Source organism: Drosophila teissieri, chromosome 2L (assembly GCF_016746235.2).
Source record: "Drosophila teissieri strain GT53w chromosome 2L, Prin_Dtei_1.1, whole genome shotgun sequence".
Lineage (NCBI taxonomy): Eukaryota > Metazoa > Arthropoda > Insecta > Diptera > Drosophilidae > Drosophila > Drosophila teissieri.
In genome coordinates this window covers 27,289,009-27,315,456 of record NC_053029.1, presented here as the reverse complement: position 1 = coordinate 27,315,456, position 26,448 = coordinate 27,289,009, and the positions used below count along the sequence as shown (strand labels likewise).

General features: G+C 41.4%; 1 protein-coding gene and 1 long non-coding RNA gene across 2 annotated transcripts in view; both read right to left on the bottom strand.

Annotated features, from left to right (window-relative positions):
• Positions 1-26,448, bottom strand: part of LOC122624512 — a 183,622-nt gene that overhangs the window by 84,827 nt on the left and 72,347 nt on the right. The window contains exons 4-5 of the mRNA XM_043804122.1: positions 7,871-7,990; positions 7,644-7,817 (exon numbers count right to left, since the gene is read on the bottom strand). Coding sequence (XP_043660057.1) covers positions 7,644-7,817; positions 7,871-7,990 — 294 coding nt within the window. The remainder of the gene's footprint in view (positions 1-7,643; positions 7,818-7,870; positions 7,991-26,448) is intronic.
• LOC122619681 lies at positions 3,616-4,385 on the bottom strand. The gene is made up of 2 exons (XR_006326091.1): positions 4,277-4,385; positions 3,616-4,214 (listed from the first exon to the last, which is right to left on the bottom strand). It is a non-coding gene; the product is annotated as an uncharacterized LOC122619681 (long non-coding RNA).

Sequence of the window (26,448 nt, the reverse complement as noted above, 5' to 3'; positions counted from 1 at the left end):
GAAACAAACAAAAATACAAGAAAATGGCGTACGGCCTTTCTTTTTGCGAAGTCATTCCATGCGTAACCGCATCATTCACCTCGAGCCTGTTGCGTACACCCTTTTTGGAAGATCGTAAGACTTTAAAGATTCAAAGCCGGAATCTAAAAGCAGGGGAAGGGGTACCATCACCCCGTTGACTCCGTTGGATTGCGACAAAGAAAATGCAAGTCGACAGTAAACGAGTCTCCGATGACCCGGTCAGCGGCCGCAATAGATTGCAGCAAGTAAAGAAAATCAACACCAGTTCCGGGCACACTTCACCGAAGGGGGTATTGACTACCCAAAATAGGAGAAAGTGAGAAATATGATTCCTAGGTGGGAACACTTGGCATAGAAGACCAATAGATCAGAAAAAAGCTCTATGCCGGTATAAAAAGACCATGACTCACCGATGAAAAGGCAGGCAGATAGGGAGTCAGTACCCGGGTAAACACCCGTCGTCCGTCGGTACCCGGGGAAGCATCCGAACGTCAGATACCCGGAAAATTATCCTTTTGTTCATCGAGGAGAAGACTCAGGGATAACTCCAGTCTCAAAGAAAAACGTCAAGGAGCAAGGACACTAGCATCCTTTAAAGGAAATAACAGGACTAACAAGGAACACCCTTTGGAGGAAGAATTCTCAGGATGGGCGGCAAGGAGTCTAAGGCCTCCGACAACACAGAAAATGTGATAAACACCGTGGAGGTTGTCGACCAACAAACCGAAAATAGAAGGAGTACAACATACTCTGAAATTCATCGCTGCTATACTGATCTTCCTGGCTCTGTTGAAGATCGTAAAAATGTACAAGAGATCCGTACAGCGGAGGAGGGACCATCACCATGTCCTGGACAGAATTGTATCCGGAGTCCCGCAAAGTGCTTAAGTGAAAATACAAACGGCAAAACAATTAAAAGATCAAGTGAACCGGTGCAGGCCGTTAATGTGAATATCAGCAAGAACCAAACAACAGCAAGTGCTCGCTCCAAGTAACCTGAGAGCCGAATAGCAGCCAAAGCGTGCTACCAAAAGAACAGAAACCCCAACTCATTCATACGTGTATATATATGTGTACTCCACTTAGTGTATATATTTTTTATTTTGTGTTTGCGTATATCTTCCCTTCAGTACCAGTCCCTAAGGATTCCCTAACGAATCCCTAGGGAGTCCCCAGGACTCCTAGAGGAATCCTAAGGGAAGTCTCCATACAAATCTGACAGGAATTTCCATACAACAGGCGTTCGTGGTATCCTCTGGAATTCCTAAGGTATTACTCGGGAATATCGAAAAATAAGCAAGGGGTTTTCCCGAGGAATTCCCGAGTAATTCCTGAGGATTTTCCCAAGGAATTCCTTGGGAATTCCTGAGGATTTCCTGTGGGATATCGAAAAATAGGCAAGGGGTTGTCCTGATGAATTCTTCAGGAATTCCTCAGGTATTCCTGGACGAATTCCTCAGGAATTACTCGGGAATTCCTCAGATATTCCTGGACGAATTCCCGAGGATTTTCTCGAGGAATTCCTTAGGAATATACCTGTAAATCTAGAAAAATCTCCCAAAAAATGTATTTAAATGTTAAATTAAATTTTTATTTTTTCTTTTATTACATTAATTTTTTCCTATTTTTGTTTGCGTTCTTTTTAACAAATGCAAGTGCGGCCAGTGGTGCAAGGCCTTCTCCGGTGGCTGCTGGGCTGGCCTCCTAATGTGCTTATGCTATCTGTAAAGAAAAATATATAAATAATATACATATATTAATATCATGTAGTTTGGAATGCAATTAGCTATGTTAATTTACCAATGCGAAACACTACTTACCGGTTTTATATATTTCACGTTGAAAATTTTCCAAACACCACTTGTCACGTTCTACAATTTAAAGCAAAGGCAAAAGAAAAGGGGTGACGGAAAACGAAACCGAAAATTCTGACAGGCGTTTGCCAGGGAATTTCCGACCATAATGATCCAGTGTAATTAGAATTTCATAGAGAAATAATTAAAAACGGACGCATTTGCGTTGCCTATAGCGACAGTTTAATTTCTTACAAAACTTGAAATCCTTAGATCAACAAATATAAATTATATATACACTTAAAACTATATAAATATCCCACCAATTATTAGAACGATATGCAGAAGTCTATACATTGCGTTTTTTCTCGACTCTGATTTTGTCTCCTCTCATCTCTCACTCTCATTTTCGGTCACTGCTCCGAACTACTTCGAAAAAAAACAACAAATATGAACTGCGGGCAGAGGCAGCGGAAGAGCCGCGACAGAATTCGGCTTGACTTCGGTGTTTGAAACTTTGCTAGAAAAAGCCTGTGAGATTTGTTTTTCGAACTCTGGCGAGGAAAAATACGGGCAAGGAATTTTGGTACTGAAGGGTTATTATTGTTCGGTTACAATTAATTGGTGCACGAAATGTATGTATAACTGCATGACTATATATATAGCAAAACCCAGGATCCAACGCGTCGAGATCTCATCGCTCCGGATTAAAGTAGGGTAAATTTGACGGAACCCTGTCCCCAAGTTTTTTTTATCTTCATATATATACATATATTCCCGTGCTCATTTTATTTCTACACCGTTAGTAAATATAAGTATATTTGTGTCAGGTTTAAAGAAAAATAGCTTATTGGCAGCCTCTTCCAGGCAATTTATTTCATTAATAGGAGTTTAATATTTTGTCTTCCATATTGTTTTTAAATTAATAAAAATTACTTTTCAGCGACGAGTATCCGCCTTGTTTTTGTTATGCAAAAACAAGAGCCCTCAGAGCGACGTTTGTAGTCGTGAATAGCCAACAATTTTTGTTGACGTGCGCACCTTTGCTTGGTGATGAATTCGATACTCCTCGCTAAAAACAGTTATAGCCAATTTATCATAAATTTTGTATGCTAGCTTTTTAATTCTTGTTTGGATTACATGGCACTAGCCAACAATCTATTACTCAATAAAATTATGCTATTATTGTAACTACAACAAAATGAGTAGGTAAACATTTCCAGAAGGGGTGCTGACGCGCGAAGTGGAGTAGGTCAAAAACGATGACATAACGTTTGACGGACAACCTTGACAAAAGGGGATCGTATTGGGCGTCCCGCGACGATCCAACAGGCATGCGGATGCATGAAGGGAAGGGAACGTGGCCGAAACATTGCCCGATCGTTTGACGATCAAGCTGCAGCTTGTGGGGCAGTGAGGACTGTTGACTGATGCCTGAGACTGATGACTCAGGCACTACTAATATTTATTCTCGTTATGTTGGGGAGGTAAGGGGGTTACCAAGATTCCACGACCCAAAATCGACGAGTAAGCCGGCATCCTGGTGCCTGAACATCGGATGCCCCTCCCTCGGCCTGAGTCCTTTCCCAGGACACAGGCACGAATACACCGACGTAACATCATCTATACTGTATATCGGGTCTATTCTATTTATTATATTGAAATATATTGGCTAGTTGCTTGGCTTACCAAATACTAGTTCATATGGACAATAGTTTTGGGTTACTGATGGTGTGTGTTAAAACAATACACAATGTCCTTAATTGAACTTCTTCATTGGACCGTATTAAACTTTTAAAAATTGGTTTAGCGATTTAGTGCAATTACACTTTTATTGGCAATTGGAATGGCAACTAAATATTTTGTTAGGTCACAGATCAAAGTGAGTGCGTATTCATTGCCATACTCAGATTTCGGTAGTGGACCAATTGTGTTCACTGTCACTGTCAATGTTTTTGACCGCCTTGTATCGGATCGTCATGATTGGTAAACAGAATCGCTTCTTGATCTTTTGTATTATTTATTAGGATCACCGGCTTGAGTAGCGCTACTCTTAATGTATTTAAAATATTTTTGGCTGATCTTAAGTATACCGGATTGCGTTTCAAGCCTTTGGAAGAACTGACCTAAGTCTAGAATTCCATTGGTGTAACATCAATTCTCGAAACACTTTATTTCCATGTTTCAATAAACATATGGATTCGGTTATTCGCAAGGTCACTACTTTACGTACTTCATTTGTTATGACTTCATATAACTTGGGCTTAGAAGCGTTGACAATAGATTGCTCTGGCAAGTCTAATTGTTCATTTCCTACGCAGGATTTTTTTTGATGGCTGATGGTTATGCTTGTTTACTTGCATCAGTTGTTATACAAAATTCTTTTTCGAAATCGGAATACTGTAATAATGTTGGTTTCATCAATTGAACTTTTAAGTAATCAGAGGCTTGTTGAAATGTACCTGTCCATTCAAATTTAAAGTTCTTTTAGATAATCTTGTTATGTGACGTGAATAATCGGCCAACTTTTTGATAAATCGTTTATAACAATTGCAAAAAGCAACGTATTTTCCAGCGCTGTCTGCGTCCGTTGGGACTGGATATTTTTCAATGACATCATATTTCTTGCTGTCTGGTAAAACAGCAGTCAGTACACTTGTGTCCTGATAATGTGACTTCGTGTCTAAAGAATAAGCTTTTCTGGGTGATTTCTGCATAAATAAAAAACATTTGTATGATTTTTAATCATATGTTTTCTGAGCAACCTATGACAATTAGGTCACCCATATACAAGAATGCCTGTGTAGGTTTTATACTTGAAAATTCAATTGTCATCAATCTTTGAATGCTATTGCGCTATTATTAAACCGTATTTCTAGAAATCACTGGACATTATTGAAGCAGAGCTCGGACCTCTCCTGCGCCTAGTGGCGCATTTGAGCCAGAAAATAGCAATGCCTAGCACCACGAGGCAGTCATGGTGCTCTTCCGCGATTGATACGTCCATCTTTCAGTTTTCCTGTGCAGCATCCACCCATTTCTAATGAACAGCGCATCGCTGATCGCTCATTTTTCAATTGTGGCAGCAGAGTTAGCGTGGCAAACAAATATTTACAAGACAAACAAAAAACTGAAAAAATATCAAAACATTTTCCAAAAGTGTGGGTGTGGCAGTTTTGGGCGGTTTGTGGGCGTTATAGTTCGTCTATGTCTTTAAAATCTCCAAGCTTAATCACAACTTACATAGTTGCTGAGATCTCGACGTTCATAAGAACGGTCTTAAAGACAGGCCCAGATCTTCTACCTGTTAAATACTTTTGTAACACTAAAATAATATACCCCTTTTACTCTACAGGTATTGGCGCAGTTGGTAGGATAAAAGTCCTAGTAAATCCGTAGTCCAACCAACTTGTATGACCAAGTTATCCTTTAGAATGTGCACACGAATTGGTCGCAACAAAGGGAATCGGTGGTTATACCCGTTACTCGTAGAGTAAAAGGTATACTAGATTCGTTGAAAAGTATGTAACAGGCAGAAGGAAGCGTGTCCGACCATATAAAGTATATATATTCCTGATCAGGATCAATAGCCGAGTTGATCTGGCCATGTCCATCCGTCTGCCCGTCCGTATGAACGCTGAGGTCTCAGGAACTACAAAAGCTAGAAAGTTGAGATTAAGCATACAGACTCCAGAGACATAGAAGCAGCGCAAGTTTATCGATTCATGTTGCCACGCCACTCTAACGCTCACAAACCGCACAAAGCTGCCACGCCCATAGGTATCCGCCAAAGTGTGTTCTATTGTTCCGCTTTATAAATCTACTATGGGACTGTTTTATATCTGGTGCATACAGAATTAGAACACATAAAATTTTAAAAACGAAGGTACATTTTTCGTTCTCATATTGTTTTTTGATTACTCCTAGGTCAGCAATCATACGGTGGTCCCACACCAATTTAGAGCCACTAATCCTTTTTGAACAATGCATTTCAAGCGTATTCAAACGCTCTTTTAGGGTTATAAAACCATTTAAATAATTTAAATTTGCTCGATAATGGTTACGAACGGCTTTTCATTTTATTTTTAACAGTGCCGCTAGCTCAGGCTTTCCCCAGGTCGGAGTTTTTCCTGTATATTGGGACCCCGGTTTTTCCAGGAATTAATTCAGAAATAAATAAAGTTACGCAACGCTAAATTATCTATCTCAGTGATCTTAATTTCCCACGCAGATATATAAAGTCGGTATGGCTACAATTGACTATGATTTGCATTTTACGAGTATCATATGCTTCCGCCATATTTCTAGTCCTCTCCCTACTTGGGCCATTTAAGAGTAATCCCCGAGCGAACCGGGAACAATTCAAACGGCCAGATCGCCCAACAGGATTTCCAAAGGGGGGCGCCACCAAAACCATCGCCCTATCGTGCTGCCTATCGATAAGACCCTAACATCATTGACTCCAACTGCAACATATTAAATTAAATATATCTTACTCCTTATCGATTATGATAATTAAAACTCAATATGTTTACAAATAAATTCCAATCCTGTTACGGTTTCTTAGTTTAAGAACTTAGTTATATTTTTAAAATAACTACATATGTCTTTTGATAGATAAAAATTAAAATGAATCGACAATTAAATTAAATTAGGAATTCTCGGCAGTTAACTTGCAACATGTAATGTCAACTAATCGCAAATAAATATGCATACAAAACTATTTAAAGTTGAACACTAATTTACTGCATACAAATATTTACAATATAGACTAGAGCTAAGCGCTCTCTCGAAGTTATCGGGGAGCTATCGATCTTGGCTTCGTCTTCTTTTCGATCGAAATATTACATTGTTTGTTCAAATATTGTTATAAATTAAATGCGAAGACGAAAAATCAAATAGTGCATTAAGCTTTTTTTAAATAATTTTTATTTTGGATTGGTAATTGGGATCGAAATCGGTTCGTCCTGAAAGCGAGATCGGTTCTTTCCAAAGGCGAGATCAATTCTTCTCGATATCGAGATCGGTTCTTCTCGATATGTCGATCGGTTCGTTTGATAGCGAGAAGACATTTTCTCCATATCGATAATAATTATCAATAATCATTTGCAATTTTAAAATGGTTCGGCCTCGATCTGAGTATAAGAAGCATGATTCGATCTTGACTAGCTATTGAAATCGTTGAAAACGGTTTTTTCTCTGGGTGTATACTTATCTAATTTTGAAACCTCTTAAATTAAAGATTTGTGTTTATTATGCTAGAATGGCGGCATAAATTTGTTATAAGTTTTACAAGGGTTTATAAACTTTAGCTAGCCGAAATAAGCTTCCTTTCAAGTTGTTTTATTAATAATATTTGAACTATATTTCCGACTTACCTGCAATTCTATAAACGGATTCAAGGACAAATAGACAAGGTAATAGAATCAGGTTTTGGTACTGATACAATTTTTTCTTTGAGTGGTATTTACCATGATTATCATTGATACTTTTAATCGCAGTAAATAAACTCGAAATAAGTGAATTCTGTAAACAAAATATTCATATTTTGGGAATTTTTCTTGTTCTTAAAACCTATTGTCATAGTAGCCCACAACTCATAAATAAATTTTAATATGTAACGAAATATGACATCTACTTTTGAATTTTAAATATATCAGTTTTAATGTGCTCCTTGAATCTTAACTTTAAGTTGGGCGCTGCTATTGCAACAGCGCAGTGTTTAGTTAATGCTTAGACAAATTTATAGCTTCTGGACCTACTCCTCACTCCCCTTGGGCAAATAACTTATTATTCAGATGTGACAACAATTCTTAAACATTTTCTTACCTTGCAATCGAATAAGTGATTCACTTTTGCCAAGGGCATTAACGCTCGAGCAACTATAAGTTCCAAAATCTGATTTGGTCAGATGTCTTATGGTAAGGTTGAGGTGCCATGTGTATAGGTTAATCATTTCTTCAGAAATATTATATTTGTTTCCGTTATGCATTTTAATATTTCCTTTAAAATATACAAATGACTTTCTAATCATTACATAAATGTAAATTTTTTACCTTCTCTGTGGTACCAACCATTAAGAGGCTTGGGATAAACTTCTACAATGCATTCCAAAGTTACTTCTCTTTCAACGGGTGCTCCAACCAATTGACTTATGGCTTTAATTGTTGGTGAAACTGAAAGAAATAAAATAAATTATTATGACACATAATTAAATTTATCTTTACACGTCGAGATCTCAGAAACTATAAAAGCTAGAAAGTTGAGATTAAGCATGTCGACTCCAGAGACATAGACGTAGCGCAAGTTTGTTGACCCATGTTACCACGCCCACTCTAACTCCCACAAGCCGCCCAAAGCTGCCACGCCCACACTTTTAAAAAATGTTTTTATAATTTTTTATTTTCTTATTAGTTTTGTAAATTTGTAGGTAAGTAACGGGTTTCGGAGAACTAGACTATAGCGTTCTCTCTTGGTGATCAGATCAAACTACACAACAACCGATACGCAGACTAAATGGCAACACACCCAAACTCATTGGCGAGTAGTCTCGCCAGTCCTTTTCTTCCGACGTCTAAAAAGAAGTCACCCCACTATTCTCCCTACCCGTAATATTTCCTAAGCGTTCTAATATTCCTAAATAACTTCTAAATGGAATCTAGTTAAGGCTCTATATACCAAACTCCAACTCTCCAGCTTTCTCGTCAGGTTATGTTTTAATAATTTAAAACAAAACAAGAGATAATGCTATAGTCGAGTTCCTCGACTATCTGATACCCGTTACTCAACTAGTGGATGTGGGAAGGAGAAAGTTCAACTGCATGCTGAAACTTTCTAGCTGTTATAGTAACTGAGACTTCGACGTTCATACGTACGGACAGATAGACCGGCAGACAGACGGACATGGCCTGGTCAAGAATATATAAACTTTATATGGTCGTAAGCGCTTCCTTCGGCCTATTACATACTTTTTAACGCATCTAGAATACCCTTATACTCAACTAGTAACGGGTATAATTATTGAGTCTCAGAAAGTTTGCCTTGCGAAAACAATGTATTTTTACGGAACTGATTTCGATTGTGACCCCGGAGGCGTGATTGGTTCGTAGTTTTTTCGAAAACGATAATGGAGTGGCCGTCACTGTCAATGGTGAGCGATACCGGTCGATGATAACCAAAATCTGTTGGCTTGAAATAGAGAATATGAATCTGGACAACATGTGGTTTCAACAGGACGGCGATACGTGCCACACAGCAAATGGATGTTCTGCACGGACACGGTCATCTCGCGCGGAGGTAAACTGAACTGACCACCGAGATCGTGCGATTGAACCCCGCTGGGGTTTTCTTAAGTCGCAGGACTAAGCCAACAAGCAGCAAACTCCCGATGCCCTTAAAGTCATTATTATTATTAATTATTAAGTTAATTAAGTTTATGATTTAAGTTAGCATTGCAAAGTCTTCGCATAAAGCAACTCTTTCTATACAATAACTTTCTATTTACTACAACGCCACGAGGTGAGAGTAGAAAAATTGGATTTCGGGCCGGAGTCGTGGTCGCAGGTCGCAGGTCTATGCCAACAAGCCGCAAACCCCCGCTGCCCTCAAAGTCAACCGATCAAATACAGCAGATTTGTGCGCCAGAGTCATTGAAAATTTCATCTTTCGAAGCCATACATAATGGGGTCAATGGTTCTTTTAAGTAACCAAAATTTTGCAAATACATGTATTTGCATCGTACATGTATTTTGTTTTTCTTTTCAAAGATAAAGCGCCCCCAATGAAAAACCCTTTACATCTTCTTCATTAGGTCAATAGCCGAAGTGACCATGTCCGTCGATCTCAGGAACTTTAAAATCTAGAATGTTGTGATTAAGCATGTACTTTTTGCCACGCCCACTCTAACGCCCGCAAACCGCCAAAAACTGTCAGTGTTGAAGTCTCTCCTTCGCACTTCCACTAGATGAGTAACGGGTATCAGATAGTCCGGGAACTTGACTATAGAGTTCCTCTTGTTTTTTTTAAATTATTACCAATTAGGTGGCATTTCATGTTTGACTAAAAAATATGTATAATTCACACAATAATTTATATGGCTAGCTTTGGAGCACATCAGCGGTACGAATCATTCGTTATCTATGCTGCGTAAGAATCTAAGTGTTGGCTGAACCCATATTGTCGGTCATTGTCTATTATTTGTTGTTTATTGTTGGCATATGGAGAAGGAAAAAACTTGAAGTCTAATTTAAGGTAGTTTAGGGCGAAGGCGGGAGCATAATAAAGCTCTCTCTAGCTCTTTGCGAATTCGCCCCGCCTTCGCCAGCCTTAACGTTAAGCTAGGCCTAAGAACATATATGTAAAATAGAAGATCATGTCGAAAATTGAATTCACCCCGAGCACACGCATTTCTTTTTCGTTCTCGTCGTTGCGAAAGTAAAAATAAATTTTTCTAGCCACCAAAGTTCGGTTAATATTTTTTAAAAAACTAATTAAAAACTGCATGGCGCCCTTCGGGTGGACAAGATAATTAGTTTAAAGTTTAAACTTTAAACAAAAGGCAACATTCAATTAAAGTGACAGTGACACATTATTACCTACACATATATTTATACATAACCACAAAAGTGCAATATAAAAAATTGTTCTTTGTTTTTTTGAGTGCAAATAAATAAATATATTGTTGCCCGCGACGCGCTATTGTGTTTAAATAATAAATATATATTAAACATATTCCGTGTCGGTCGCGAAATACCCTGCTTCCGGAATTGCCGCCACCACCGAGGGAACTTCTAAGGAAAGTGGCCGCCAAAATTAGCATTCGGAAATCAGAGGTATTTGTGCAAAAAATTGAAAGCTAGAGTTATAGACAAATTTAATGTTTATTGTCTTGCGCTGGAATATTGAACCTCGCTTTCAGTTCTTGACACATACATATGTACGTATCAATATAGTAGAGCTAGATTGCATGCAAATTATCCGATTTATTTGTTGATAAAATAAATACACATACATATATTAAACCACTTTTGGACGCAACATTTATTTATTATTTTGTACTGTATTTTTGCAATCACTGTCGCCCCCTTCCCCCTCTCGTTCGTTGAAACTCGCATTAATAGTTGGGAAGTTAATCCAAGCTTGCGCACTAATACACAGACAGCCTTATATACTAGCAGCTGCAGCGGTGAACTTTTCGATTTCGCTTCGCTTTTGCACCGCTACCTGTGTTGTTGTTGTTTGGCCCTTTTCGTTGGCGCGCTGAGATTAGCGGACCGCCAAGTGACGCGCTACCCTGTATTCTGCGGGTATACCCTTCACGGCGTCATTTCGCACCCACTATTAATTGATACTGCGTGACTTGAATTTCAATTTAAATAATTTGTTTTCGTTGTTCTCATCAGAAAAATATTTAATATACCTTTCGAACAATAAATTAATAATTTATGAAATTAAAAAAAACCTTTTTTTTTGGTTTAATAAATTTTTAATTATTGATTTGAAGGGTGCGATGAATTTGGCGACGAGTTGGAAGAACTTTGTATAGTGACCAAGACAAAAATAATGTCCCTGGTGTCTGCCTTGAAGGCAGCAAGCGTCAGCGAAGCTCCGGGACCAGCTGCTGTAGCTCCAACTCGTGTTCGACTTTCGAATTTGGCATTGCCAAAATTCAGTGGGGATTATTCGAATTAAAAATATGTTAAATCGCCGATATCAGCATTTATCAGCTGAAGAATCGACAAAGCCGAAGCAAGATAAAATTGTGTCGAGCGAGCCACATAATCGTAGCTCATTCTCGTGTTCCTCCTGCAACAGCAATGTAATGCAGCAGATCATTTGCTACAAAATTGTAGCCCGTTTGGGCGTCTTTCTGTAATGCAAAGGTTCGAGTTTGTTAAGTCTGCCTTCTTATGTATTAATTGGCCATACTGTTTCGAAATGCAAAGGCAAAAAGTTTCGAGCTTGTGACCGCTCACACCATATTCTGCTTCATAGATATACAGTGCCTGAGAACAGTTTAGCGTTGCCACTCCCGCCAGAGACCATGTCTCCTCCTTTTAACCAAGATCAGCCTTCCACGTCACATGTTATGCATGCCACGTCCTTGGACAAGGTGATTTTGGCTACGTCGCTCGTAAGCGTCCGTACGAAAAACGGAGAGTACGTTTTAGGCCGAGCTCTGCTGGACTCTGGGTCTCAAATGAATTTTATAACAGAAGAACTGGCGAACCGCTTACAGATTCGTAAAGAGAAGTCATGTATTAACTTACTTGGTATTGGCGAGTACAATTCTCAAGTCAGGAAAGAGGTACACACAGTGGTGAAGTCGCGAATAAATGGTAGTGAGTTCTCGTTCGATTTCTGGATCTTAAAATCGATCTCCGATTACCATCCTGATCAGTCGGTGAACGTCACTGATTGGAAGATCCCGAAGAACCTACCATTAGCAGACCCATATTTCTACAAGTCACAAAAAATTGATATGTTGATAGGAGCAGAATCATTTTTCGAATTGCTAGCTGTTGGTCAAATTAGACAAAGTCCTGATTATCCAACTCTACAAAAGACCCTTCTTGGTTGGGTTGTTTCGGGCAGATACAAGTCTGCAGTCTGTTGCTTACACCCTTTTTGGAAGATCGTAAGACTTTAAAGATTCAAAGCCGGAATCTAATAGCAGGGGAAGGGGTTCCATCACCCCGTTGACTCCGTTGGATTGCGACAAAGAAAATGCAAGTCGACAGTAAACGAGTCTTCGATGACCCGGTCAGCGGTGCAATAGATTGCAGCAAGTAAAGAAAATCAACACCAGTTCCGGGCACAATTCACCGAAGGGGGTATTGACTACCCAAACTAGGGGAAAGTGAGAAATATGATTCCTAGGTGGGAACACTTGGCATAGAAGACCAATAGATCAGAAAAAAGCTCTATGCCGGTATAAAAAGACCATGGCTCACCGATGAAAGGGCAGGCAGATAGCGAGTCAGTACCCGGGTAAACACCCGTCGTCCGTCGGTACCCGGGAAAACATTCGTACATCAGATACCCGGAAAATTATCCTTTTGTCCATCGAGGAGAAGACTCAGGGATAACTCCAGTCTCAAAGAAAAACGTCAAGGAGCAAGGACACTAGCATCCTTTAAAGGAAATAACAGGACTAACAAGGAACACCCTTTGAAGGAAGTCCATAGTTCCACGGAATTCTCAGGATGGGCGGCAAGGAGTCTAAGGCCTCCGACAATAGAGCAAATGTGATAAACACCGTGGAGGTTGTCGACCACAAACCGGAAATAGAAGGAGTACAACATACTCTGAATTTCATCGCTGCTATACTGATCTTCCTGGCTCTGTTGAAGATCGTAAAAATGTACAAGAGATCCGTACAGCGGAGGAGGGACCATCACCATGTCCTGGACAGAATTGTATCCGGAGTCCCGCAAAGTCCTTAAGTGAAAATACAAACGGCAAAACAATTAAAAGATCAAGTGAACCGGTGCAGGCCGTTAATGTGAACATCAGCAAGAACCAAACAACAGCAAGTGCTCGCTCCAAGTAACCTGAGAGCCGAATAGCAGCCAAAGCGTGCTACCAAAAGAACAGAAACCCCCCCATACGTGTATATATATGTGTACTCCACTTAGTGTATTTTTTTTTTATTTTGTGTTTGTGTATATCTTATTATTGTTCGGTTACAATTAATTGGTGCACGAAAGTATATGTATGTATAACTCCATCACTATATATATAGCAAAACCCAGGATCCAATGCGTCGAGTTTGACGGAACCCTGTTCCCAAGTTTTTTTTATCTTCATATATATACATATATTCCCGTGCTCATTTTATTTCTACACCGTTAGTAAATATAAGTATATTTGTGTCAGGTTTAAAGAAAAATAGCTTATTGGCAGCCTCTTCCAGGCAATTTATTTCATTAATAGGAGTTTAATATTTTGTCTTCCATATTGTTTTTAAATTAATAAAAATTACTTTTCAGCGACGAGTATCCGCCTTGTTTTTGTTATGCAAAAACAAGAGCCCTCAGAGCGACGTTTGTAGTCGTGAATAGCCAACAATTTTTGTTCACGTGCGCACCTTTGCTTGGTGATGAATTCGATACTCCTCGCTAAAAACAGTTAAAGCCAATTTATCATAAATTTTGTATGCTAGCTTTTTAATTCTTGTTTGTATTACATGGCACTAGCCAACAATCTATTACTCAATAATATTATGCTATTATTGTAACTACAACAAAATGAGTAGGTAAACATTTCCAGAAGGGGTGCTGACGCGCGAAGTGGAGTAGGTCAAAAACGATGACATAACGTTTGACGGACAACCTTGACAAAAGGGGATCGTATTGCGCGGCCCGCGACGATCCATCAGGCATGCGGATGCATGAAGGGGAGGGAACGTGGCCGAAACATTGCCCGATCGTTTTACGATCAAGCTCATCTTGTGGGGCAGTGAGGACTGTTGACTGACGAACGGTACGAACTTTTTCAGGCACTACTAATATTTATTCTCGTTATGTTGGGGAGGTGAGGGGCTTACCAAGATCCCACGACTCAAAATCGACGAGCTTACGCCGGCATCCTGGACACAGGCACGAATACACCGACGTAACAAGTCCCGAAACAAGTTGTGAATAGTTTCAGTTGTAGTGACAACCTTTAGTATCGATTGACAGCACACTACAGAAAGTTTGGTCGCTGGAGGAAATGCCAAATCCAAAGAAAATTCTGTCGCCTGAGCACAAGTTATGTGAAGATCATTATAGGAAGACTACTCAGGTATTGCCATCAGGTCGGTTTGAAGTTAGGCTGCCGTTTAAATCTGATCCAAATGGATTAGGAAACTCCTTCGAGGTTGCAAAACGGTTTTTGTCGCTTGAGCGAAGGTTGTCTCGAGATCCTAACATGAAGACCATGTACTTGGAATTCATGGAAGAATATCTCGCCCTAGGTCATATGTCGCCTACAGACAACAAAATGCGTTTAAAGGCCCCAGAGTACGTCAACAAAGTTGCGCGTCGTGTTCCATGCGTCCTGCAAAACATCGTCTCAGGTGACCTTAAACGACATCCTGATGGTGGGACCGACAATTCAAGAAGAGTTGTACTCCACTCTACTCCGCTTCCGGCTGCACAGGTATGCCCTGACTGCCGATGTAAAAAAGATGTATCGCCAAGTAATGGTTAATGAAGCGGATAGGAAGTTTCAACTCATAGTGTGGAGGAGAGACCCCTCTGAATCTTTGAGATTATACAAGCTCAACACCGTCACATATGGTACTGGACCAGCCCCATTTCTGGCTATTCGGTGTTTAAAGAGGTTGAGTAAATCTGCTAAATTCATTCCCTAGAGCTGCCGACGTAATTGGATCCGATTTTTACGTCGATGACATGCTAACTGGTGCTGCATGCGTAGAGGAGCTAAAGACAATTAAGTCTGAAGTGTCTCAGGTTCTTCAAACAGCAGGTTTTGAATTGACAAAGTGGTTTTCAAACTCACCTGAGGTCACTGCATCTGAGAGCACAGTTAAGTCGATACCTATCTCGGATTCAGAGTCAAATAAGGCGTTAGGAATATCGTGGTTGCCTAGCGAAGATGCCTTCAAGTTCAAAATTGACACTTCTGTCATGGGTCTCCGAGCGACAAAACGGAACATACTATCGGTGACATCGAAGCTGTTTGACCCCCTCGGCTTGTTAAGTCCCATTGTGATTAAAGGAAAGATCCTATTGCAGGAACTCTGGCTTATTAAGTTAGATTGGGATGAGTCAATTCCGATGCATTTGGAAACAGCTTGGGATATGCTAAAAAGCACTCTGCCTCAACTGGATGAGATATCGATTCCTCGGTTCGTGCATACCGACCCATTGTCACCGGTACAGCTACATGCATTTGCCGACGCCACCATGAGAGCTTATGGAGCTTGCGTCTATATACGTAGCAAAACTGCCGAAGGTTTTAAATGATCGTTGTTGACTTCAAAGTCAAAAGTAGCGCCGCTCAAGACCAAAACGCTCCCAAGGCTTGAGTTATATGCCGCTCACTTTCTCGCAGATCTCTGCCATAGAATCAAACCCTTATTAAAAGTCCCTATCGAACGAATTGTATACTGGTCGGACTCTGGATTCGATCTCATCCATCTTCGTTGTCGACATTCGTGTCGAACAGGGTAGCGGAGATTCAAGAATGGACAGGAGAAGCTACATGGCGGCATGTTCCCACAAAGCAGAACCCAGCAGATATCGTTTCGAAAAGGTTGTGACGTCGACGAGATAGGGCAGTCGATCTGGTTCACTGGCCCACTATTTCTGAAGGACGAAGAAGAAAACTGGGCCAAAAATGCGCATTTCGAGCCGGATGAGGAAGTCTTGCGTCAGGAAGCTAGGAAGACTGTGGTCGGACGGACCGCTGCTGTGCAAACTTTCGATTTGCTGGATGTCAACGAGGGATTCTCGTCACCCCTTCAAACTGCTTAGAGTGTTCGCTTATATGTTCCGCTTTATAAGAAAATGCAAAGACAAGAGTATAGTTTTCGAAGAAACTCTGAATATAATGAAGCGTTTCATAAGATTATCGAAATAGTAAAAGAGCACGAGTATCAAGTAGAAATTGAAAAGGTTCGTAAAGGCTCCATGGTCGTCCCAAGTCTTCAGCGATTGAACCCATTCATCCATAAGGATACAGGCACTTGGTGCAACTTTTCGTTGTTGCGAGTTGGGGGGCGACTAGCTAACGCTCCTATATCATATGATGCCAAGTTTCCCTTGCTGTTGACAAAACGCTCGCAGTTTGTGCAGGGCTACGTCCGGCATTTGCACCATTCCAATTTTCATGTCGGCCCTCGGGCACTTGTGAGCATCCTACGACAGCGTATTTGGACCGTAAACACTCAGGAACTCTGCAGTCAGACAGTTCGATCATGTGTGCGCTGCTTCAAATGCAAGCCTCGACTGATGACACAAATTATGGGAAATATACGCGCAGATAGACTCCGTGCTCTCCGCCCATTTGCGATATGTGGCGTTGATTTTTGTGGCCCTGTCTATAAGTCCTACGTTGCCTTATTTGTTTGTTTTCGTCCAAAGCGGTTCACTTAGAGATTGTCTCAGATCTAAGTACTGATTCTTTTCTATTGGCTTTTCAAAGATTCATTGGTCTACGAGGATGTCCGCGACAACGGGACGAACTTCGTCGGAGCGAGTCGCCACTTCCTGGCTCTTCGCGATCGAATCGAGGAGCAGGCGGACGCTATTCGCGAGTTCGCATCAAAAAGCGGATGCGAATTTGCGTTCACACCCCCTCGGGCACCGCACATGGGCGGACTATGGGAGGCAGGTGTGAAAACTGCAAAGCATCTACTCCTACGAGCGGTGGGCAGCGCACTCCTCAACGCCGAAGAACTGGCAACAGTCCTCCTCGGGATTGAGGCCGCAATAAACTCGCGGCTCCTCGGAGCGCACAGCCAGGACCGGAGAGGCGCTAACTCCCGGGCACCTGCTGACAGGCGGCCCGCTCATCGCAGCACCAGCACTCCGGACCCCGGACCAGGCGGGTCTCAGTTGCTTGCGACGATGGCGGCTTGTCTCGTCAGTAAGGCAAACGTTCCGTCGATGGTCCCGGGAATATGTCCTGGCCCTTCAGGTTCGGGGCAAGTGGCACGAGGAGAAGGCCAACGTCGAGGAGGGCCAACTCGTCGTCGTGGCAGAGGACAACCTGCTGCTTCACTAGTGGCTCCTGGGAAGGATCGTCGCGACGAACGCAGGAGAGGACGGCATGGTCAGGGTCGTCGACCCTAGGAGGAGTGATGGAGCCATCTTCCGGAGGGCGATCCACAAGCTGCCGATTTGTTGAAGCCGTGGAGGCGTTCAACGGGGCCGGTGTTGGCTGAACCCATATTGTCGGTCATTGTTTATTGTTTGTTGTTTATTGTTGGCATATGGAGAAGGAAAAAACTTGAAGTCTAGTGTAAGGTAGTTTAGGGCGAAGGCGGAAGCATAATAAAGCTCTCTCTCGCTCTTTGCTAATTCGCCCCGCCTTCGCCAACCTCTGTTAAGCTAGGCCTAAGAACATATATGTAAAATAGAAGATCATGTCGAAAATTGAATTCACCCCGAGCACACGCATTTCTTTTTCGTTCTTGTCGTTGCGAAAGTATAAATTGATTATTCTTGCCACCAAAGTTCGGTTAATATTTTTTAATAAACTAATTAAAAACTTCACTAAGCTCACCTCTTTCGCGCTCTCTCATGTACTCACGCGTTACACTTTGGCTTAGCAGTCTGCTGTTTGCGTAGCAATTAAGTTAATAAGCAAAAGCTATTCGCTTTCGTAACCAATTCATACTTGCATGCCAAATGTCGTTTAAAGAACAAATCAATTTAATTCGTTCGAAATAGGTGGACATTTAAATCGACTTTTCATTCGTAAAAAAAAATCACTAAAAAGACACATAAGTCAAGAAACTACCATAGCTTATAGAAAAGCTAGCGCACTATTAAAAAGGAATATTAAAAAAAGGAAAAGAGCATCAACAATCATATTCACATCAAGAATCCAAACAAACACGCCCACAACTAAGATCTGGTGGAATCTCTCTAAAAACACAAACCTCAGCCAAGAATTCATAACACATTAATCCAAATCAACAATATATAAGCACTAGAAAAGGAAAATCGCCCCCTATGACAAGAGACACCTCACCAATAGTAACAAAAAAACATTTAACAACATATTCAATAGCCACATACCCCAATCATACAAAACCAGCCTAATTATACCTATACTTAAGCCCGAAAAGGATATCACTGATATGGCCTTATACCGAACCTTATCACCTAAATGCTGCCTGGGGAAAACATTTGATAAAATAATAGCAAATAGACTATGATGTATCCTAACGAACAACAAATTCCTACATCCACATCAGCAAGGATTTCAAAAAGACAAATAGACTTTACGAAGTCGCTAAACACTAGTAAAGAGATCTTCCTTGACTTCGCAAGAGCAAATGATTGAGCAGGTATACACTCAATAATAGATCAACTAATAGCCCAAGATAATAAATTATACAAAAAACCGAAAAATATCAATGCAAATAAAAAAAAAGTCAAATCCCACATTGTCAAATCTCAAAAATCGGTAGTTCTTTTCCTAATCGCCTAAGCTTGCCAGCATCCTATCAAAATACATGCAAATTCTTTGTTGTGCATTTGACAAATACGAATTACCAATAAATAATTTCCGTACAACACCGAATAACTTGCTGTACGAAACCAACATACCAACGTTTGAACAAAAACGCAACCACCACCATAGCTAAGCTCTTTAGCTTTAGCTAAAGTGGAAATATAATTAACACATCTCTACACATCTAAAAAAAAAACCACTCCACCTGAAACTTTTCTAAAACTTTTTTTTAAACAGACGCATCCAAACAAAACTCAATCATATAATTTGCCATCACAACTGAAACTAAACTTTGCACTACGTTACTCTACCACCCTACTTAGCTATCCTAACAGCAGAAAGAATCGCAATCCTCGAAGCTATTAAAATAGTGACAAATAGGAGAGGAAAGTTTGTAAACTGATGCGAATCGGCCTTTGATAGCACATCAAACAACAACAAATACTCACACAAATCAGATCACAATTACAACTGAAAGAACTAAAGATACAAATCTTAAGTGTCCTGGGACACTCAAAAATAAAATTAAAATAAAATAAAATTAATTTGAACAAAACAGAAAAGCAAAAGAAGCTAATAAATGGCCACTTATATACACCCGCAACGACAGCATGAAAGACATAAATAAACTACTAGTACAGCAATTACAAAAAGAAAACAGAACCTTAATAAACAAATGCAACACATGGAACAAAAACATAAACACAAACAACACCCTAACAACAAACTTTACTGACATAACACAAGAAGAAGCGACCAATTAAAATATATAACACTCCAACTAGGTCAGTCAAACGTAACACACAAACACCTTCTTGATTCCCCATCATCCAGGAAACATCCGTAGCTGTCACAGAATATGCCCAACAATTGCTAAATAATCGAATAACCACCGACCTCCTTAAAGATCCAACAACACAAACCATTGCAACTACAATAAAATGACTTAAAAAACTGTACCAATTAAATCATTAAAACCCGTAAACTAGCATTGTATATAAGTATAGTTGCAAGTGCTATTTACGTTTATTTTAGTCTTAGTTTTGTAAACTATACTATCATCTCTAATAAATAAATACATAGTGCAAATCATACAATGCTGTTAAAGTGCTAAACTTTAAAGTTTAACTTTGATCTAATCGGCGTTGCTGCTAAGTGCGTTGGCTGAACAACAATATTTGTTTTGCAATATTTTGAAAAGGTTAAAGGCAGTGAATATTAAAAGTTATTACGCAAAACTGCATATACATAAGGAGTTATATTTTTGCGCGTACATATTTAGCAAAATAACGGAAGCTGCCGCTAATTCTTTTTTGCACTCAAATTTCCGCTTTAATTCGAGTCGCTGTTTTTGACCGTTAATTGTTGTTTCAGTTGCCATGGTTTCTGAAAAGCCTGGAAACGTTACCGCTGATGGAAACAGGGTGATATTTTTAAAGCGCAAGACGACTTAAATTTTTAATATTGCGGAACGTTTAGCGGACTCCTTATTAAGCTCTGCATAAATTTATCTTGACAAGTCCGATCCTCATGTGAGGTTGCAAGAATGCTTTCAAAAATTATATTCAAACATGGAAAGCCATGGCATCATATCCGGAGCACCTATACAGGTCGCTGGAGAATATGAATTTCGCCATGGCAATATATGCGCCAGATAATCAGATGGAAAGTAAACAAACATTTAATGTGCGTAGGTCCGCTTTCTTGCCACAAATCTGCAATACTCTGACTCCAGTAAATCGATTTCAAGAATCAAAAAGGCTAGCTTTTTGCATTAATTGTCTTAAATCTGGTAATCAACTAAGGCTGTAATTGCCGTGCATGCGGATCTAAGCACTACTCTATGCTTCTCCTGAAAAACTTGACCTTGCCTTCATCAAAAGAAAGATCACAGCTAAGAGAAACACCTCTGACTAACATCATGCCGTAGAACCCTTTGCAGTGCCTGGAACGTCTGCTGCGCTTCTTGCACAGGATATCAGTAAAGAAGTTGTGCTCCTACCCACTGACACCGAATTAGTGACGAACCGTTCAGGAATCTCCGTTCCTTGCCTTGCTCTGCTTGACTCTGGATCTCAACTGCACCATATAACATCACGATTCGCAAATCAGCTTAAATTTGAGATGGCAAAATCGGCAGTTTGTGTTACTGGAATCGCCTACGATTCTAGTTTTGAGACAGATGATTCGTCATCATTCCAATGCGATCTTGGACGTCTAACTACTCGGCCGACATCACTGCTGTTATTGCCTCGAGTATCATTTAAAGTCAGATTTGCTTAAGCATTGATATTTGCAGCTGCAACATATCCCGAAGTTTTAGGTTCGCGGACCCAGAGTTTCATCGTTTTCAACGCATTGCTTACTGATTGGTATTTGATATTTGCAGCTGGAACATATCCCAAAGGTTTAGGCTCGCGGACCCAGAGTTTCATCGTTCTCAACGCATATACTTACTGATTGGCGCCAGTCTCTTCTACGAACTGCTGTGCGTCGGACAAGTCAAGTTTTTGCCAGGACTGCCGCTAATGCAACAGACTCAGTTAGGCTGGGTTGTTTCTGGAGGTTGCAGTCAGTCAGATCTCACGGACTCCATAACTGATTGGCCTATAGCATCAACGGAGAAGGCAGTACTGGAATTCCGTCAAAGAGCCTCTATTGGAAAATCTCCGCACACTAAAGGAACAGAACAGCCATCTAGCTCACGTGCCTCGCTTTCACCCTCTGTTGACCAAAATGGTCTTCGTCGAGTATATGGGCAGCTGGTGATGTCTTCGTTGCAGTCAGTACAGTAGCAGGATCTACGAAGCGAGCAGTGAATGAGCTGGGTCTGTTGCCCCTCAAAAATTCTGTTGAAAACCACGCTTCCAACGAAGGAAGTATGTCGGATCTCGCAGCCGCCAGAAATTCCTAAACTTTTTATTTGTAAATCAACCCAACAGCATTATCTTTGTTATCTATGCAGATCAACTGCATCAGTATCTAAGCTCTCCCCTCTCGCAGTGTCTCTCTTTCTATTACTCTCGGCTTGGAGTTCTGCTGTTCTCCGTAATACATTTTTGTCTCGCTTTCACAACCTACATATGCATGCGCGCATTGCTACTAATCTTTGCAAAAGAAAATAAATAAAATTCTATAAAAATTCGCTACAAAACAAAACCGCCTTTTTTGTTTTTTGCAAAAATAGCTAATAAAAAAGCCTTTTTTTTTATTTTATTTCCGAAGCGAAAACAAAACTAGCGTAGTCGGGAGAATACAACTATATATCCTTGCGAGTGAACTACATTAAGTAGACTTAATATTAATATTAAGTGTATTCGCAAAACGTACCTACATAAAGTAAGAACAAGTAGAGTTCCCCGACTATCTGATATCCGTTACTCAGCTAGTGGAAGTGCGAAGGCCAGTCTTCAACACTGACAGATTTTGGCGGTTTGTGGGCGTTAGAGTGGGAGTGGCAAAACGTTTTTTGGAAAATCGATCGAATTTTCCAAGACTAATACAAAAATGAAAAAATATCAAAACATTTTCAAAAGTGTGGGCATGGCAGCTTTGGGCGGTTTGTGGGCGTTAGAGTGGGCGTGACAAAAAGTTGTTTGGCAAATCGATAGAAAATTACTAGACAAATACAAAACTGAAAAAATATAAAACGGACATGGCCAGATCGACTCGGCTACTGATCCTGATCCTGTAGGAATTTTTGAAGATCCCAAATTCATTCCTATATGTTTCAAAATTTCCAAAATTACGATGAAATTCAAGAATTTAAGCCATCAAAATCTTACTTAAACATAAAACCAGTAACTCAAACACCATATCAGTCATTTAATAACCAAGTGGATAAGTCACAAAATAATTTGTTTTAAAGTGGATAGAATTACAACCAAAATAGACAGTACAGATCTGACTCTGCGGCGACTCGCAGCATCTTACAATAGTGTGATCGAACTCGATAGATTACACGAGTATCGAGATCGCGAGAGACCTTCTTTAGGCGAATCTATCATCACTATTCTTGACGACCACGGCATCCTTCGCTGCTTCTTAGCTTTGCCTCCTACACGCGCCAATTTGTTATAATTAATATAATCAGTCTATGTTTATGAATAAATACTAAAACTTATTTCTGTGTACGATACACATTACTCTATATAACTCTAATATAAATTTAGGTAATAACAACCGGTCCTTTAATAATAATTTAAAAAATCAGTATTATCCTAAAAATTATCAAAACAATCAAGGACAGGGTACTCAGAGCTCTCAGAGTAATAGTATTATATCAGCAACGTAAGTCCGTGGCAATGGACACAATCGAAAATTTTCAGACAATAGCCTCCGAAGAAACACCGCCACAATATTATTTAAAATTAATAATAAAGTAAGCCTCTTTCTTATTGAGGCGGGTTCAAGCATAATCTTAATAAAGAACGACTTTTTATCCAATCAAAAATAATCATACTAAAATTTATACCATTGGAGAATCTGTGACCTTGAATAAATATATCGAGTTTTGTATTCGCAAACTATTTTCCCCTAAACATAAATTTTTTATAAAAAAAAACTTTTCAAATTATTGTGACATTCTGATAGGAAGAAAAATTTAAATTTATTTAAAAGTGGCGTGGCAGTTTTGCCTGCAGCGTTCGTAATAACCGAGCAGGCGTGGTACCGGCGCGACCAGTCAGAGCAGACGTGAGGTTGACGTGTTGTGGTTTCACCCGGCGATTGCCTGGAGGACGCAGCCGATAGCTACCGTGAGTCCGTAGAGCAGACCCGTCCAGACCCGACGGCACCAGATCGAGAAAAGGTTAGGGTGAAACGTTCATCTTTCACTAGGCGTCTTGCCACTGGAACTGCGGCGTAAACAAGGCGAATGCGCGGAGCGTTTGTACGAACATAAAATGCGTCTGGCGGAACTGGCCGGCACAGAGCAGGGAACAGGAGGTTGTGGCTAGCCAGGCGTTCGCCTTGAGAACCCAGCACCATTTCACCCTAGTCTGGAAACGGTAACGCTTTCCTATGCCCACCTCCGCGGCAGTACCTCGGCGAGCAAGCAATTTCACGACGGAGAGGTAACCCACAGCAGTGAATCAAACCAAAGTGTAAAACGATACAAGTACTAAGTACAACTGCTAAGCGTTGTTACTGGTAACCGGGGGATCACGTTTATTTGAAATTTAACTCACGAACTCACGAAATCTTTTAAGACAGCCGCACGTACAAGAGACTATCACTTTTATGACACATATTTATAGGAAACCATACTGAAGCACAGCGTTAGCTGAAAATCATCTTAAGGCTGCATCTAGCAAGGTACAGCTGGACGGCAGCAATCACCGAGTACTAGCGGCCGTATATAGTCGTAACGCCGCGTCTATGCCTCTAGAAACTGTGTGCTTAATTTGAACTATAGCTTCTATAGTTCCTGAGATCTAGGCCCATATACCTTCATACTGACGGACATAAGGACGGACGCACAGACGGACATGGACAGTTCGATTCGGCTATTGATCCTGATTTATACCGTATGTGGCCGGAAAGACATCTAATTAAGATGACGGGTATAATTATCACACGAAAACTGACCAATGCTCAGAAACAAAAAGAGGAATACGCTCAACGACGATATATTATAATAACTTTAACAAGAATTTGTTGGGTTCAGAGCGTCTGCTCTGTTCGAGTAATTTTATTTGAATGCACTTCCGAAACATTTCGCCAACAGCGATGCTCTGCTGGCGGGATACCGGACTCAGCTGTTCGGCATGAACATTCTCCCCCCCCCGTGCAAGAGGAATACTTGCAAATTTAGGAGAGAGAACAGCGTCCCGAAAGGATCCATACCAGCTTGGAATTTTGTGCCATGGGCAGGCCGACCTGGCTCGCGATGATACCCGGCAGCATCAGGTCGGCGTACACGACTGCTCCAAGTACAGCCGAGACAAGCGCTGGGTGGAACCACCGGTCATCCGCGAGCGTCATGTTGTGGAACATGTCCTGCACCTTCGGATCCAGGGGCAGTGCCGGCGTCCGGCTGTGCATCTGCTCGTCCACCAGCATCAGCAGCTGTTTGCTCATCCGGGACGTTTTTGAGCGAATCTCGGTGGTGCACAGCCGTTCGTTGCCCACGCCCACGTGACGGCCAAGTTGATGGCCTTTACCATCGAGACGTGGATGCGACTCACGGGGCAGCACGTTTCCACCACCAAGACTCGCACATCGAATCTCTTCTGCTCGGACCCAATGAGCACGGCAGCGGTTGGAAGGATGCTGACGCTCGTCCGCACCAAGCTAGGCGCGCCTGTCGGCGTTGACAAGGAGCTGCGGGGTGGGGAACTATCCATCGGCGTGGTTGAGCGTCGTGACTCGGTCGAACCCACCTCCTGACGCCGTTGAGGCTGAGGCTGCTCGTGGCTTGCGCTTCCGTTGAGGCCTCGAAGAGCCTGGCTGTTCACCGCGGATGTGCAGCAGAGTGTGGTGGGCCCCTCGGCAGATGCGGCACCTCGCTTTGCTGCGGCACGACCGACCCGAATGCTCGTGGGCCAGACAGTTCGCGCAGTACTTGTTAATCAAGACTGCCCGGAGCCGCTTCACAGCCGGCAGTTGCAGGAATCGCTGGCAGCTCTTCAATGGGTGAACCCCCCTGCACACTCGACAGCGGTATACATCGTGGCGGATCGCAGGAGCCATTGTATATGCGGCTACATAAGAAATGGGACAAATGAAAAATTTGATGTGATGGATGCGGATGATCATGACACATGGACGACGTAGGACGACACAAACTTAGGACTCGTCAGTAGCAGGTTTTCAAATACTTAAAATATGGAGGAGTCATTTGACTCATTAGGGCTGTCCATTGCAAGGCGGATCATTTTCGCCACTGGTCTTCGGACGACCCCCAGTGCTGTGAGAGCGTCTGCCACTCTGACCTTGCCGTCCACGCCGGGACAGACCACTTGGATGCGCCCAAGTCGCCACTCGTTAGATGGCAAGTTCTCCTCTTTGATCACCACCATGTCTCCCGCCTGGAGATCTCGCGTTGGGAACTTCCATTTGTTCCTTTTGTGGAGTTCCCTTAGGTATTCCTCCTTCCAACGCAGGCAGAACTGCTGATTCAGGGCTTTCAACCTCCGCCACCGATTGATAATGGAGCTGGGAGTTGTAAAAATGCGACTTGAAGCTCTTCACACCTGCCTCCCAAAGCCCTACCATATGGGGTGCGCCAGGAGGGTTTAAATGCCAGGACACATTTTGAAGACTGTGCTGGGATAAAACCAATGTTCTGGTAGCTTCAATGAAGTCCTTTGATAAGGACGTGGAAGCTCCGACAAACGTTTTCCCGATGTCAGAGTAGACGTGTTGTGGACACCCACGCCGAGCGAAAAAACGGGAGAATGCGGCCAGGAACTTCTCTGTAGTCAAGTCGGAGGTCGCT